Genomic DNA, 14699 nt, shown 5'->3' with positions numbered 1-14699 from the left:
GAACAACAGCATGCCCAGCACAAGTCAACAGGTTTCTGCTTTACACTGAAACTCCCCCCTCTGTCCACCCCACCCATTGGGTTATAACCAGGACCCATAGGGTTATAACCAGGACCCATTGGGTTATAACCAGGACCCATAGGGTTATAACCAGGACCCATTGGGTTATAACCAGGACCCATTGGGTTATAACCAGGACCCATAGGGTTATAACCAGGACCCATTGGGTTATAACCAGGACCCATTGGGTTATAACCAGGACCCATTGGGGTGTTGACCAGGAACCATAGGGGTTTCACCAGGACCCAGAGGGGTGTTGACCAGGAACCATAGGGGTTTCACCAGGACCCATAGGGTTATAACCAGGACCCATAGGGTTATAACCAGGACCCATAGGGTTATAACCAGGACCCATAGGGGTGTTGACCAGGAACCATAGGGGTTTCACCAGGACCCATAGGGGTTTCACCAGGACCCAGAGGGTTGTTGACCAGGACCCATAGGGGTATAACCAGGACCCAGAGGGGTTTGTTGACCAGGAACCATAGGGGTGTTGACCAGGACCCAGAGGGTTGTTAAGACCAGGACCCAGAGGGTTGTTGACCAGGAACCATTATTGAGGGGGTTGACACCAGGACCAGGACCCAGAGGGTTGTTGACCAGGACCCAGAGGGTTGTTGACCAGGACTCAGAGGGTTGTTGACCAGGACTCAGAGGGTTGTTGACCAGGACCCAGAGGGTTGTTGACCATGACCAGGACCCAGAGGGTTGTTGACCAGGACCCAGAGGGTTGTTGACCAGGACTCAGAGGGTTGTTGACCAGGACTCAGAGGGTTGTTGACCAGGACCCAGAGGGTTGTTAACCAGGACCCAGAGGGTTGTTAACCAGGACCCAGAGGGTTGTTGACCAGGACCCATAGGGTTTTTGACCAGGACCACAGCATTACTCAGCACTAAGGAGATTCATTTTATCACAGGGTTGATTATTGCCATAATGTGGTTGTGTCCATGTTGGGGAGGTTATTGAGGGGGATGATATCAGATGAATGCATCACCATGTTGGGGAGGTTATTGAGGGGGATGATATCAGATGAATGCATCACCATGCTGGGGAGGTTATTGAGGGGGATGATATCAGATGAATGCATCACCATGCTGGGGAGGTTATTGAGGGGGATGAATGCATCACCATGCTGGGATGATATCAGATGAATGCATCACCATGTGGGGAGGTTATTGAGGAGGTGGGACTATTTGTTTGCTGTCTAGATGTATTGAGTTTTACTATGTTGTGGAATGTGAGTGTGTATTGCACAGGAACAGCTAAGGCTGCTTTTGCCTTTTGGGTGGAACCAGAAATACCCCTTTCATACCCAGACAAAGATCACACTGACACACCATGCCAGCTCCTTTAGAGCAGCTGTTGGCGTGTCTGAAAGACGCTGGGGTTATCACTCCTGCATTTCCATAGACCCTGTACCCAAAATACAGGTATCAGGTCAGTGTGAATGGATCTCTACAGGTATCAGGTCAGTATGAATGGGTCTCTACAGGTATCAGGTCTGAGTGAATGGTTCTCTACAGGTATCAGGTCAGTGTGAATGGATCTCTACAGGTATCAGGTCAGTATGAATGGGTCTCTACAGGTATCAGGTCTGAGTGAATGGTTCTCTACTTCTCTACAGGTATCAGGTCAGTATGAATGGTTCTCTGTAGGTATCAGGTCAGTATGAATGGTTCTCTACAGGTATCAGGTCTGAGTGAATGGTTCTCTACAGGTATCAGGTCAGTATGAATGGTTCTCTGTAGGTATCAGGTCAGTGTGAATGGATCTCTGTAGGTATCAGGTCAGTGTGAATGGGTCTCTGTAGGTATCAGGTCAGTGTGAATGGTTCTCTACAGGTATCAGGTCTGAGTGAATGGTTCTCTACAGGTATCAGGTCTGAGTGAATGGATCTCTACAGGTATCAGGTCAGTGTGAATGGTTCTCTGTAGGTATCAGGTCAGTGTGAATGGTTCTCTGTAGGTATCAGGTCAGTATGAATGGGTCTCTGTAGGTATCAGGTCAGTGTGAATGGATCTCTGTAGGTATCAGGTCAGTGTGAATGGATCTCTGTAGGTATCAGGTCAGTGTGAATGGATCTCTGTAGGTATCAGGTCAGTATGAATGGATCTCTGTAGGTATCAGGTCAGTATGAATGGGTCTCTGTAGGTATCAGGTCAGTGTGAATGGATCTCTGTAGGTATCAGGTCAGTGTGAATGGATCTCTGTAGGTATCAGGTCAGTATGAATGGTTCTCTACAGGTATCAGGTCAGTATGAATGGATCTCTGTAGGTATCAGGTCAGTATGAATGGATCTCTGTAGGTATCAGGTCAGTATGAATGGTTCTCTGTAGGTATCAGGTCAGTATGAATGGATCTCTGTAGGTATCAGGTCTGAGTGAATGGATCTCTGTAGGTATCAGGTCAGTGTGAATGGTTCTCTGTAGGTATCAGGTCAGTATGAATGGTTCTCTACAGGTATCAGGTCTGAGTGAATGGATCTCTACAGGTATCAGGTCAGTATGAATGGATCTCTGTAGGTATCAGGTCAGTGTGAATGGTTCTCTGTAGGTATCAGGTCAGTGTGAATGGTTCTCTGTAGGTATCAGGTCTGAGTGAATGGTTCTCTACTTCTCTGTAGGTATCAGGTCAGTGTGAATGGTTCTCTGTAGGTATCAGGTCAGTGTGAATGGTTCTCTACAGGTATCAGGTCTGAGTGAATGGTTCTCTACAGGTATCAGGTCAGTATGAATGGTTCTCTACAGGTATCAGGTCTGAGTGAATGGTTCTCTACAGGTATCAGGTCAGTATGAATGGTTCTCTACAGGTATCAGGTCAGTATGAATGGTTCTCTACAGGTATCAGGTCTGAGTGAATGGTTCTCTACAGGTATCAGGTCAGTATGAATGGTTCACTACAGGTATCAGGTCAGTATGAATGGATCTCTACAGGTATCAGGTCAGTATGAATGGATCTCTACAGGTATCAGGTCAGTGTGAATGGATCTCTACTTCTCTGTAGGTATCAGGTCAGTGTGAATGGTTCTCTGTAGGTATCAGGTCAGTGTGAATGGTTCTCTACAGGTATCAGGTCTGAGTGAATGGTTCTCTACTTCTCTACAGGTATCAGGTCTGAGTGAATGGTTCTCTACTTCTCTACAGGTATCAGGTCAGTTGGCGGTACAGGAGGACTGGAGTTGGGCTGTTGGGGGTACGGGAGGACTGGAGTTGGGCTGTTGGGGGTACAGGAGGACTGGAGTTGGGCTGTTGGGGGTACTGGAGGACTGGAGTTGGGCTGTTGGGGGTAATGGAGGACTGGAGTTGGGCTGTTGGTGGGTACTGGAGGACTGGAGTTGGGCTGTTGGTGGGTACTGGAGGACTGGAGTTGGGCTGTTGGGGGTAGGACTGGAGGACTGGAGTTGGGCTGTTGGGGGTAGTGGAGGACTGGAGTTGGGCTGTTGGGGGTAGTGGAGGACTGGAGTTGGGCTGTTGGGGGTAGTGGAGGACTGGAGTTGGGCTGTTGGGGGTACTGGAGGACTGGAGATGGGAAACACTGTTGGGGGTACTGGAGGACACCCATCACACATTAAACAGCCTGTTTATATTGCCCTGTTGGGTAGGAGGACTGGCAAGTTCAGGACTTCACTGGAGGACTGAGTGCATGTGACAAATCATACTAGGAACACTGGACATACAGCTGAAGTGGGAAGTTTACTGGAGGACTGGACTTGGGTTGGGGTCATTATTGGGCTGGAGTTGGGCTGTTGGGGGTACTCGTTTTTGGGGGTTGTGTACTCCACAAATTTCTTGTAAACAAACTGGAGTTTTGGCTGTTGGGGATTAGGACATCTACATTGTGAATGACACTGGAGTCATTTTTCCAACAATTGTTTACAGATTCCTGTGGGTCACAACTCCAGTGGGTCAGAAGTTTACTGGACACTGGAGTTGACTGTGCTTTAAACAGCTTGGAAAATTCCAGAAGCTTCTGATAGGCTAATGGACATGGATTTGGGCTGTTGGGGGTGTGGAGGACTGTGGATGTATTTCAAGGCCTACCTTCAAACTGGAGTGCCTGTTTGCTTGACATCATGGGAAAACTCAAAACTAATACACCCATCACCTCATTAAACAGCCAGTTTATATTGCCCTGTTGGTAGAGCTGGCAAGTTCAGCACTTCACTGGACTGGTGCCACGTGACAAATCATGTACAAACAATAGCTGAAGTGGGAAGTTTAATACACTTGGGTGGGACCATTAAAACTCGTTTTTCAACCCTCCACAAATTTGACAAATCTGTCTCCTAGAGATGAACGTACTTTGGTGAGAAAAGTGCAAATCAATCGCAGAACAACAGCAAAGGACCTTGTGCAGCCGTCTTCATCGACCTGGCCAAGGCTTTCGACTCTGTCAATCACCATATTCTTATCGGCAGACTCAGTAGCCTCAGTTTTTCTGATGACTGCCTTGCCTGGTTCACCAACTACTTTGCAGACAGAGTTCAATGTGTCAAATCGGAGGGCATGCTGTCCGGTCCTCTGGCAGTCTCTATGGGGGTGCCACAGGGTTCAATTCTCGGGCCGACTCTTTTCTCTGTATACATCAATGAGGTCGCTCTTGCTGCTGGTGAGTCTCTGATCCACCTCTACGCAGACGACACCATTCTGTATACTTCCGGCCTGTCCTTGGACACTGTGCTATCTAACCTCCAAACGAGCTTCAATGCCATACAACACTCCTTCCGTGGCCTCCAACTGCTCTTAAACGCTAGTAAAACCAAATGCATGCTTTTCAACCGTTCGCTGCCTGCACCCGCGCACGCCTGACCAGCATCACCACCCTGGATGGTTCCGACCTTGAATATGTGGACATCTATAAGTACCTAGGTGTCTGGCTAGACTGCAAACTCTCCTTCCAGACTCATATCAAACATCTCCAATCTAAAATCAAATCTAGAGTCGGCTTTCTATTCCGCAACAAAGCCTCCTTCACTCACGCCGCCAAGCTTACCCTAGTAAAACTGACTATCCTACCGATCCTCGACTTCGTCGATGTCATCTACAAAATAGCCAACACTCTACTCAGCAAACTAGATGCAGTTTATCACAGTGCCATCCGTTTTGTTACTAAAGCACCTTATACCACCCACCACTGGGACCTGTATGCTCTAGTCGGCTGGCCCTCGCTACATATTCGTCGCCAGACCCACTGGCCCCAGGTCATCTACAAGTCCATGCTAGGTAAAGCTCCGCCTTATCTCAGTTCACTGGTCAGGATGGCAACACCCACCCGTAGCACGTGCTCCAGCAGGTGTTTCTCACTGATCATCTCTATCACTGATCATCCCTAAAGTCAACACCTCATTTGGCCGCCTTTCATTCCAGTTCTCTGCTGCCTGTGACTGGAACGAATTGCAAAAATCACTGAAGTTGGAGACTTTTATCTCCCTCACCAACTTCAAACATCTGCTATCTGAGCAGCTAACCGATCGCTGCAGCTGTACATAGTCTATCGGTAAATAGCCCACCCATTTTTACCTACCTCATCCCCATACTGTTTTTATTTATTTACTTTTCTGCTCTTTTGCACACCAGTATCTCTACCTGTACATGACCATCTGATTTTATCACTCCAGTGTTAATCTGCAAAAATGTAATTATTCGCCTACCTCCTCATGCCTTTTGCACACATTGTATATAGACTCCCTTTTTTTCTACTGTGTTATTGACTTGTTAATTGTTTACTCCATGTGTAACTCTGTGTTGTCTGTTCACACTGCTATGCTTTATCTTGGCCAGGTCGCAGTTGTAAATGAGATCAGTCAGGAAGTTAAATCTTGGTCACAAATGGGTCTTCCAAATGGACAATGACCCCTAGCATACTTCCAAATGTGTGGCAAAATGGCTTAAGGACAACAAAGTCAAGGTATTGGAGTGGCCATCACAACGCCCTGACCTCAAACCTATAGAAAATTTGTGGGCTGAACTGAAAAAGCGTGTGCGAGCAAGGAGGCCTACAAACCTGACTCAGTTACACCAGCTCTGTCAGGAGAAATGGGCCAAAATTCACCCAACTTATTGTGGGAAGCTTGTGGAAGGCTACACAAACGTTTGACCAAGTTAAACAATTTAAAGGCAATGCTACCAAATACTAATTGAGTGTATGTAAACTTCTGACCTACTGGGAATGTGATGAAAGAAATAAAAGCTGAAATAAATCATTCTCTCTACTATTATTCTAACATTTCACATTCTTAAAATAAATTGGTGACCCTAAACTGACCTAAGACAGGGAATTTTTACTAGGATTAAATGTCAGAAAGTTTAAATGTATTTGGCTAAAGTATATGTAAATTTCCGACTTCAACTGTAACTACCTCAAAGCACCACACAGGGACCAACGTATAACCAGGCCCTGGAGCTCAGGAAACAACTTATAACCAGGCCCTAGAGCTCAGGGACCAACTTATAACCAGGCCCTGGAGCTCAGGGACCAACTTATAACCAGGCCCTGGAGCTCAGGGACCAACTTATAACCAGGCCCTGGAGCTCAGGGACCAACGTATAACCAGGCCCTAGAGCTCAGGGACCAACTTATAACCAGGCCCTAGAGCTCAGGGACCAACTTATAACCAGGCCCTGGAGCTCAGGGACCAACTTATAACCAGGCCCTAGAGCTCAGGGACCAACTTATAACCAGGCCCTGGAGCTCAGGGACCAACTTATAACCAGGCCCTAGAGCTCAGGGACCAACTTATAACCAGGCCCTGGAGCTCAGGGACCAACTTATAACCAGGCCCTGGAGCTCAGGGACCAACTTATAACCAGGCCCTGGAGCTCAGGGACCAACTTATAACCAGGCCCTGGAGCTCAGGAAACAACTTATAACCAGGCCCTGGAGCTCAGGGACCAACTTATAACCAGGCCCTGGAGCTCAGGGACCAACTTATAACCAGGCCCTGGAGCTCAGGGACCAACGTATAACCAGGCCCTAGAGCTCAGGGACCAACTTATAACCAGGCCCTGGAGCTCAGGGACCAACGCCCTGAGCTCAGGGACCAACGTATAACCAGGCCCTGGAGCTCAGGGACCAACTTATAACCAGGCCCTGGAGCTCAGGGACCAACATATAACCAGGCCCTGGAGCTCAGGGACCAACGTATAACCAGGCCCTGAGCTCAGGGACCAACTTATAACCAGGCCCTGGAGCTCAGGGACCAACGTATAACCAGGCCCTGAGCTCAGGGACCAACGTGGCCCTGGAGCTCAGGGACCAACGTATAACCAGGCCCTGGAGCTCAGGGACCAACTGTAACCAGGCCCTAGAGCTCAGGGACCAACATATAACCAGGCCCTGGAGCTCAGGGACCAACTTATAACCAGGCCCTAGAGCTCAGGGACCAACTTATAACCAGGCCCTGGAGCTCAGGGACCAACTTATAACCAGGCCCTGGAGCTCAGGGACCAACTTATAGAACAGAGCCCTCATCTGGAATAGCAGGTGTTGTGTGTGTGTGTGTGTGTGTGTGTGTGAGTGGGTGGGTGGGTGTGTACTGTGTGTGTGCTGTGTGAGTGCTGTGTATGTACTGTGTGAGTACTGTGTGTGTGTGCGTGTGTGTGTACTGTGTGTGTGTGTGTGCGTGCGTGTGTTTGTGTGAGTGTGTGTGTGAGTGTGTGTGTACTGTGTACTGTGTGTGTACTGTGTGTAGTGTGTACTGTGTATGTACTGTGTGAGTGTGTGTGTAGTGTGTACTGTGTGTGTACTGTGTGTAGTGTACTGTGTGTGTACTGTGTGTAGTGTGTGTGTAGTGTGTACTGTGTATGTACTGTGTGAGTGTGTGTGTGCTGTGTACTGTGTGTACTGTGTATGTACTGTGTGTAGTGTGTACTGTGTGTGTAGTGTGTACTGTGTGTGCACTGTGTATGTACTGTGTGCAGTGTGTACTGTGTGTGTACTGTGTGTACTGTGTGAGTGTGTGTGTGTGTACTGTGTGTGTACTGTGTGGGTGTACTGTGTGTAGTGTGTACTGTGTGTGTGTGTGTGTACTGTGTGTGTGTGTACTGTGTGTAGTGTGTACTGTGTGTGTGTACTGTGTGTAGTGTGTACTGTGTGTAGTGTGTGTAGTGTGTGTGTGTGTGTGTACTGTGTGTGTGTGTACTGTGTGTGTACTGTGTGTAGTGTACTGTGTGTAGTGTGTACTGTGTGTGTGTGTGTGTACTGTGTGTGTGTGTACTGTGTGTAGTGTGTACTGTGTGTGTGTACTGTGTGTAGTGTGTACTGTGTGTAGTGTGTACTGTGTGTAGTGTGTACTGTGTCTGTACTGTGTGTAGTGTGTACTGTGTGTGTGTGTACTGTGTGTACTGTGTGTGTGTACTGTGTGTGTACTGTGTACTGTGTGTACTGTGTGTACTGTGTGCAGTGTGTGTACTGTGTGCAGTGTGTGCGTGCAGTGTGTGTACTGTGTGTAGTGTGTACTGTGTGTGTGTGTGTGTGTGTGTGTGTGTGTGTACTGTGTGTGTGTGTACTGTGTGTAGTGTGTACTGTGTGTACAGTGTGTGTACTGTGTGTACTGTGTGCAGTGTGTGTGTGTGTGTGTGTGTGTGTGTGTGTGTACTGTGTGTGTGTGTGTGTGTGTGTGTGTGTGTGTGTGTGTGTGTGTGTGTGTGTGTACTGTGTGTAGTGTGTACTGTGTGTGTGTGTGTGTGTGTGTGTGTGTGTGTGTGTGTACTGTGTGTGTGTGTGTGTGTGTGTGTGTACTGTGTAGTGTGTACTGTGTGTGTGTGTGTAGTGTGTACTGTGTAGTGTGTACTGTGTAGTGTGTACTGTGTAGTGTGTACTGTGTAGTGTGTGTACTGACCTCTTTGTTCTGTTGTGTCTGCTGCCACCGCCACCTCCTCTTCAGAGCCTCTCTCTCCGCTCCACTCTTCATCATGCCATACAGAGACTTCCTCAGCACCAGGTCTCTGTCGTGGAAGCCCCACATCCCTAGAGACACAGAGACAGAGGAGTATGCACACACACACACACACCGATGAACACCCACACACACAGAGAGAAAGAGAGCGAGAGAGAGAGAGAGAGAGAGAGACGGAGAGAGAGAGAGAGAGAGAGAGAGAGAGACAGAGAGAGAGAGAGAGAGAGAGAGACAGAGAGAGAGAGAGAGAGAGAGAGAGAGAGAGAGAGAGAGGCTAGAGAGAGAGAGAGAGAGAGAGAGAGAGAGAGAGAGAGAGAGAGACAGAGAGAGAGAGAGAGAGAGAGAGAGAGACAGAGAGAGACAGAGAGAGAGAGAGAGAGAGAGAGAGAGAGAGAGAGAGAGAGAGAGAGAGAGAGAGAGAGAGCCATAGAGAGAAAGAGAGAGAGAGAGAGAGAGAGAGAGAGAGAGAGAGAGAGAGAGAAAGAGACAGAGAGAGAGAGAGAGAGAGAGAGAGAGAGAGAGAGAGAGAGACAGAGAGAGAGAGAGAGAGAGAGAGAGAGAGAGAGAGAGAGAGAGAGAGACAGAGAGAAAGAGAGAGAGAGAGAGAGAGAGAGAGAGAGAGAGAGAGAGCGAGAAAGGTAGAGACAGCAATACCCTAGCAGCAAGCCCTGGATCGGTCCATTGTCAACATGATGAATGTTAGCTGAATCAATATTCCCTGTACTAGGGGGATTCCAGATCTGCTGAGGGGGGTTTCTTTTCTCTACACCCTGTAAGCACATTGTCATGTCTCCCCGAGTTTCCTCAAAAGTTTCCCTCATTATAAACATGACAGATAGCACACTCTTTTTTTCCCATCATCAATGCTGAGCTGTTGCATGTTGCTGGGTTTATGAGCTCTTTGATTCCAGACAAACAGAGATCTCTTCTCTTCTTCTCTCTTCTCACACTCTCTTTTGCCCCACTCCCTCCTAACCCTCCCTCCTCCCCCTCCTAACCCTCCCTCCTCCCCCCTCCCCCCTCCTCCCCCCTCCCCTCCCCTCCTAACCCTCCCTCCCTCCTCCCCTCCGAACCCTCCCTCCTCCCTCCCTCCTCCCCCTCCTCCCCTCCCCTCCCTCCTCCCTCCTCCCCTCCTAACCCCTCCCCTCCCCTCTCCCCTAACCCCCCTCCCTCCTCCCTCCTCCCCTCCTAACCCCCCTCCCTCCTCCTAACCCCCCTCCCTCCCCTCCTAACCCCCCTCCCTCCCTCCTAACCCCCTCCCTCCTAACCCTCCCTCCCCTCTCCTAACCCTCCCTCCCTCCTCCCCTCCTAACCCCCCTCCCTCCTCCCCTCCTAACCCTCCCTCCCTCCCCTCCTATCCCCCCCCTCCTCCCCCCTCCTAACCCTCCCTCCCTCCTCCCCTCCTAACCCTTCCTCCCTCCCCCTCCCCCTCCCTCCCCCCTCCTCCCTCCCTCCTCCTCCCCTCCTAACCCTCCCTCCCTCCTCCCCCTCCCTCCCTCCCTCCCCCCTCCCCTCCCTCCCTCCTCCCCTCCCCCCTCCTCCCTCCCTCCTAACCCCCCCTCCTCCCTCCTAACCCTCCCTCCCTCCTCCCCTCCCTAACCCTCCCTCCCTCCTCCCCCCTAACCCCCCTCCCTCCTCCCCTCCCCTCCTCCCCCCCCTCCTAACCCTCCCTCCTCCCCTCCTAACCCTCCCCTCCCTCCTCCCCCCCTCCTAACCCTCCCTCCCTCCTCCTCCCTCCCCCTCCCTCCCTCCTCCCCTCCCCTCCTCCCCCTCCCCCCCCTCCCTCCCCTCCCCCCTCCTCCCCCCCCTCCTCCTCCCCTCCTCCCCTCCTCCCTCCTCCCTCCCCTCCTAACCCCCTCCCTCCTCCCCTCCTAACCCTCCCTCCCTCCTCCTCCCCCCCTCCCCCTCCCTCCCCTCCTCCTAACCCCCTCCCTCCTCCCCCCTCCTAACCCTTCCTCCCTCCCCTCCCCTCCTCCTCCCCTCCTAACCCTTCCTCCCCCCTCCTAACCCCCCCTCCTCCTCCCCTCCTATCCCCCCCCTCCCTCCTCCCCTCCTAACCCTCCCTCCCTCTCTCCTCCCCCCCCCCTCCCCCCCTAACCCTCCCTCCCTCCTCCTCCCCCTCCCTCCTAACCCTTCCTCCCTCCTCCCCTGCTAACCCTCCCACAGCCAGGCCAGGCTCACCTAAAGAAGCAGCATGTAGCAGACAGTTGCCGTCCCCCGTGGTGGCCAGAGGAAGAAGACGCTTACAACTGGTACACATAGTGGCCCACCAGTTCAGACGACCTACACAACAGAGGAGGAGAGGAGGAGAGGAGAGGAGGGGGGAGGAGAGGAGAGGGGGAGGAGGGGAGGAGGGAGAGGAGAGGAATAAGGAGAGGAGAGGAGAGGAGGAGGAGAGGAGAGGAGAGGAGAGGAGGAGGGAGGAGGAGAGGAGGAGAGGAGAGAAGAGAGAGGAGAGAGAGAGAGGAGAGGAGAGGAGAGGAGAGGAGAGGATAAGGAGGAGAGAGAGGAGAGAAGAGGAGAGAGGAGAATAAGGAGAGGAGAGAGGAAGGAGAGAATAAGAGAGGAGAGAGAATAAGGAGAGGAGAAGGAGAGAAGGGAGAGGAGAGAGGAGAGAGGAGAGAGAGAATAAGGAGAGAGAGAGAGGAGAGGAGAGGGAGAGGAGAGAGGAGAGGAGAGAGGGAGAGAGAGAGAGAGAGAATAAGAGAGGAGAGAAGAGGAGAGAATAAGGAGAGAGAGAATAAGGAGGAGAATAAGGAGAGGAGAGGAGAGAAGAGGAAGGAGAGGAGAGGAGGAGAGAATAAGGAGAGAAGGAGAGGAGAGAGAGAAGAGAATAAGGAGAGGAGAGGAGAGAAGGAGAGGAGAAGGAGGGAGAGAATAAGGAGAGGAGAGGGAGAGGAGAGGAGAGAGAGGAAGGAGAGGAGAGGAGAGAATAAGGAGAGGAGAGGAGAGAGGATAAGGAGAGGAGAGGAGAGGAGAGAGAGAGGAGAGGAGAGGAGAGGAGAGAGAGAGGAGAGGAGAGGAGAGGAGAGGAGAGGAGAGAATAAGGAGAGGAGGAGAATAAGAGAGGAGAGAATAAGGAGAGGAGAGGAAGAATAACAGAGAGAGGTTTTAGAGGAGAGAAACAGAGGAGCAGTAATCTGTAACCAAACAGATAGATGTTGTTTTATCTACAGACTAGAGTAATCTGTAACCAAACAGATGTTGTTGTTTTATCTACAGACTAGCAGTAATCTGTAACCAAACAGATAGATGTTGTTTTATCTACAGACTAGCAGTAATCTGTAACCAAACAGACAGATGTTGTTTTATCTACAGACAAGCAGTAATCTGTAACCAAACAGACAGATGTTGTCTGATCTACAGACTAGCAGTAATCTGTAACCAAACAGATGATGTTGTTGATGTTGTCTGATCTACACTTTTTCCAGCTGTCTCATTAAACTAAGTCTAGAACTCCACACACTAATTGACAATATCTTCTCGTGACTGATACACTTCAGAAGACGACACTCTTGTCCAGCGAGTGAGTACATCATACTAGTTCCCCCCGTGGGAATCGAACCCGCAACCCTGGCATTACAAGCACCGTGCTCTACCAACTGAGCCACACAGGGACCAAACCGCAGCTCGTAACATAGATTCTAATGAAACCGTGACTGGAGCCAAATGTAAAATCAGAGGTTTATAATGACATGCAACGTTTCAATGGAATATTGACCGTCTGGAACAGTGTCTTACAGTAGAAGGATTGTACAACAACAACAACAACAACAACATCCTGACGAGGGAACGGACAAGTAACAAGAGAGAGTGATGTATTCATCATAGACTAGTGTGTACGTGTGACTCATAGTAACAACAACAACAACAACAACAACAACAACAGCAGCCATCTTTCAAAGCAACTCCTCTGTGGAGAAACAAAACAACGTGTTCTCTGAGATCTGAGTCCCAAGTGTCTCTCTGTTCCCTACATAGTGTACTACTGTAGGCCTGAGCCATACGGACCCTGGTCAACAGTAGTACACTATGTAGGGAACAGGATTCCATTTGGGACGCAACCTCAATCACTAGAAGCAGTGAAACGTCCTCTCTCCGACGGGCCAGACAGTTTGTAATCACTAGAAGAGTCCTCTCTCCGACGGGCCAGACAGTTTGTAATCACTAGAAGAGTCCTCTCTCCGACGGGCCAGACAGCTTGTAATCACTAGAAGCAGTGAAACGATGGGCCAGACAGCTTGTAATCACTAGTGTAAGAGTCCTCTGAGACAGCTTGTAATCACAAGAAGAGTCCTCTCTCTGATGGGCCAGACAGATTGTAATCACAAGAAGCGTCCTCTCTCTGATGGGCCAGACAGCTTGTAATCACTAGAAGCAGTGAAACGTCCTCTCTCTGACGGGCCAGACAGCTTGTAATCACTAGAAGCAGTGAAACGTCCTCTCTCTGATGGGCCAGACAGCTTGTAATCACTAGAAGCGTCCTCTCTCTGACAGGCCAGACAGCTTGTAATCACTAGAAGCAGTGAAACGTCCTCTCTCCGACGGGCCAGACAGCTTGTAATCACAAGAAGCAGTGAAACGTCTCTCTCTGATGGGCCAGACAGCTTGTAATCACAAGAAGCAGTGAAACGTCCTCTCTCCCACGGGCCAGACAGCTTGTAATCACAAGAAGCGTCCTCTCTCCGACGGGCCAGACAGCTTGTAATCACTAGAAGCAGTGAAACGTCCTCTCTCCGACGGGACAGACAGCTTGTAATCACTAGAAGAGTCCTCTCTCCGACGGGCCAGACAGCTAGTAATCACTAGCAACGTCCTCTCTCCGATGGGCCAGACAGCTTGTAATCACTAGAAGCAGTGAAACGTCCTCTCTCCGATGGGCCAGACAGCTTGTAATCACTAGAAGCAGTGAAACGTCCTCTCTCTGATGGGCCAGACAGCTTGTAATCACTAGAAGAGTCCTCTCTCCGACGGGCCAGACAGCTTGTAATCACAAGAAGAGTCCTCTCTCTGATGGGCCAGACAGCTTGTAATCACAAGAAGCGTCCTCTCTCTGATGGGCCAGACAGCTTGTAATCACTAGAAGCAGTGAAACGTCCTCTCTCCGACGGGCCAGACAGCTTGTAATCACTAGAAGCAGTGAAACGTCCTCTCTCCGACGGGACAGACAGCTTGTAATCACTAGAAGAGTCCTCTCTCTGATGGGCCAGACAGCTTGTAATCACTAGAAGAGTCCTCTCTCCGACGGGCCAGACAGCTTGTAATCACTAGAAGCAGTGAAACGTCCTCTCTCTGATGGGCCAGACAGCTTGTAATCACAAGAAGCGTCCTCTCTCTGATGGGCCAGACAGCTTGTAATCACTAGAAGCAGTGAAACGTCCTCTCTCTAACGGGCCAGACAGCTTGTAATCACTAGAAGCAGTGAAACGTCCTCTCTCTGACAGGCCAGACAGCTTGTAATCACTAGAAGCAGTGAAACGTCCTCTCTCCCACGGGCCAGACAGCTTGTAATCACAAGAAGCAGTGAAACGTCCTCTCTCCGACGGGCCAGACAGCTTGTAATCACTAGAAGCAGTGAAACGTCCTCTCTCCGACGGGCCAGACAGCTTGTAATCACTAGAAGAGTCCTCTCTCTTATGGGCCAGACAGCGTGTAATCACTAGAAGCAGTGAAACGTCCTCTCTCTGATGGGCCAGACAGCTTGTAATCACAAGAAGCGTCCTCTCTCCGACGGGCCAGAC

At 50.3% G+C, this 14699-nt stretch overlaps 1 protein-coding gene across 1 annotated transcript in view; it reads right to left on the bottom strand.

The window, feature by feature from the left end:
- Positions 1 to 14699, bottom strand: part of LOC112263931 (OTU domain-containing protein 7A-like) — a 76142-nt gene that overhangs the window by 43545 nt on the left and 17898 nt on the right. Inside the window, 2 exon segments of the mRNA XM_042318126.1 lie at positions 8902 to 9029; positions 11140 to 11241. Coding sequence (XP_042174060.1) covers positions 8902 to 9029; positions 11140 to 11241 — 230 coding nt within the window.

The sequence above is a fragment of the Oncorhynchus tshawytscha genome, unplaced genomic scaffold (genome assembly GCF_018296145.1).
Source record: "Oncorhynchus tshawytscha isolate Ot180627B unplaced genomic scaffold, Otsh_v2.0 Un_contig_3335_pilon_pilon, whole genome shotgun sequence".
In the NCBI taxonomy this organism is placed as follows: Eukaryota; Metazoa; Chordata; class Actinopteri; order Salmoniformes; family Salmonidae; genus Oncorhynchus; species Oncorhynchus tshawytscha.
This window is presented reverse-complemented; position numbering and strand designations above follow the sequence as displayed.